This window comes from Pistacia vera, unplaced genomic scaffold (assembly GCF_008641045.1).
Source record: "Pistacia vera cultivar Batoury unplaced genomic scaffold, PisVer_v2 Contig270, whole genome shotgun sequence".
Taxonomy (NCBI): domain Eukaryota; kingdom Viridiplantae; phylum Streptophyta; class Magnoliopsida; order Sapindales; family Anacardiaceae; genus Pistacia; species Pistacia vera.
The window spans coordinates 1,165,001-1,166,957 of record NW_022196080.1 but is presented as its reverse complement, the minus strand read 5'-3'; the positions used below and the strand labels follow the sequence as shown (position 1 = coordinate 1,166,957).

The 1,957-nt window shown below is 40.5% G+C and overlaps 1 protein-coding gene across 1 annotated transcript in view; it reads left to right on the top strand.

Annotated features, from left to right (window-relative positions):
- Nucleotides 1–1,957, top strand: part of LOC116133548 (receptor protein kinase TMK1-like) — a 3,864-nt gene continuing 1,907 nt past the window's right edge. Inside the window, 2 exon segments of the mRNA XM_031419237.1 lie at nucleotides 1–50; nucleotides 52–1,957. The exon segment at nucleotides 52–1,957 is cut by the window's right edge and continues 271 nt beyond it. Coding sequence (XP_031275097.1) covers nucleotides 1–50; nucleotides 52–1,957 — 1,956 coding nt within the window.

Genomic DNA, 1,957 nt, shown 5'->3' with positions numbered 1-1,957 from the left:
ATGAAGGAAGGCCATCTGGGTATTTCCCTCTTCTTTATTCTCTCTCTCACTCTCTCAGTTAAGCCCAGATAGCTCACCAATGCGCGCTCTGAGAGTCAGCCTAGGAAATCCACCATCACTAAATTGGTCTGACTCGGACCCGTGTAAATGGAGTCACGTTACATGTGGGAACGACAACTTGGTGACCCGTATCCAAATCAGGAGCTTGAACCTGAAAGGAAAGCTTCCTCCAGATCTAAGGAACCTCACTTCCTTGACTGTCCTGGAAGTGGCAAACAATCAGCTCACAGGGCCGATTCCAAGTCTTGCCGGTTTGAGTTCCCTTCAACAAGTGTTTTTCAACAACAATAGTTTCTCATATATACCCTCTGGTTTCTTTACTGGATTAACGTCTTTACATTCTATAAGTCTTGATTATAATCCATTCTCTTCCTGGGAAATTCCTGAAAGTTTGAAAGATGCTACGGCTTTGAAGAATTTTTCTGCAAACGGGGCCAATGTTTCCGGGACTATTCCAGACTTTGTAGGAGGAGATACATTTCCAGGATTAACGAATTTGCATTTGGCTATGAACAATCTCCAAGGACCAATTCCAGGGAGTTTTTCCCAATCTTCCATTCAAACACTCTGGTTGAATGGCCAAACCAGTTCTTATATGCTCAATGGATCAATTACTGTGTTACAAACCATGAAGTTTTTGACTCAGCTTTGGCTTCATAAAAATTTATTCTCAGGTCCTTTGCCAGACTTTTCCGGGCTTATAAATTTGGTGGATTTAAGTTTGAGAGAGAATCAATTTACAGGTATTGTGCCTTTGTCTTTGGTTAATCTTCCCAAGCTTACTACTGTCAATTTGACTCATAACTTTCTTCAGGGTCCGACTCCAAATTTTAGTAATTCTAATGTTCATGTTGATATGGAAAAAGGGACCAATAGTTTTTGCTTGGATGATCCTGGTCTTGAATGTGATATTCGGGTTAATATCTTGTTATCAATTGCGGATTCTGTGGGCTACCTAGTGATTCTTGCAGATGATTGGAAAGGAAATGATCCTTGTGCCAATTGGAAGGGCGTCACATGTGATAGTTACAATAATATTACCGGTGTTGATTTCAATAATTTTGAGCTTTCAGGTGCAATTTCTCCGAATTTTTCTATGGTTACATACCTGGAACGTTTGATACTTTCAAATAACTCACTTACGGGTACTATACCGAATGAGCTTACAATTCTGCAAAATCTTGAGGCATTAGATGTCTCCAACAATCAACTTCATGGTAAAATGCCAACATTCAGAAACACTGTAACTGTTAACTCTAATGGGACTGGTATCGAAACAGATAATAATACTGTCCCTTCTCAGCCAGGACTACCGCCCAGTAACAATGGTAACGGAGGAAAAAGTTTATCTATTGGTAGGGGTAAGAGTTTGAATCTTAGAATTGTCGTGGGTTCTGCAATTGGGGCTGTCTGTGGTATGTTTATTGTTATATTTGGTGTTTGTATGTGTATCAGAAAACAGAAGTCTTTTGGGTCCATACTGAGTCAGGGTACTGGAGAAATACTTGCTTCTGATGATGGGGATGCAAATGAGGTTAAGACTACAGCATCAAAGTGGAGTGTTAGTGCTGGAAGTGAGTTTGGATATATGTTTAATTCAATTCAAGTTTTGAGAAATGCAACGAATGATTTCAGCGATGAAAATATTTTAGGAAGAGGTGGTTTCCAGACCGTTTTCAAAGGCAAATTGCAGGACGGGACAGAAATTACTGTTAAGAGGACGGGATCTGGAGTGGTAAGTGAGAAGGCCTTGGTAGAGTTTAAGTCTGAGATTGAAGTTCTCACCAAGGTTCGACATCGACATTTGTTGACACTTCTCGGTTATTGCCTTCATGGGGATCAGAGGTTTCTTGTTTATGAATACATGCCCCACGGAACCCTGTGCAGGCATTTGTTC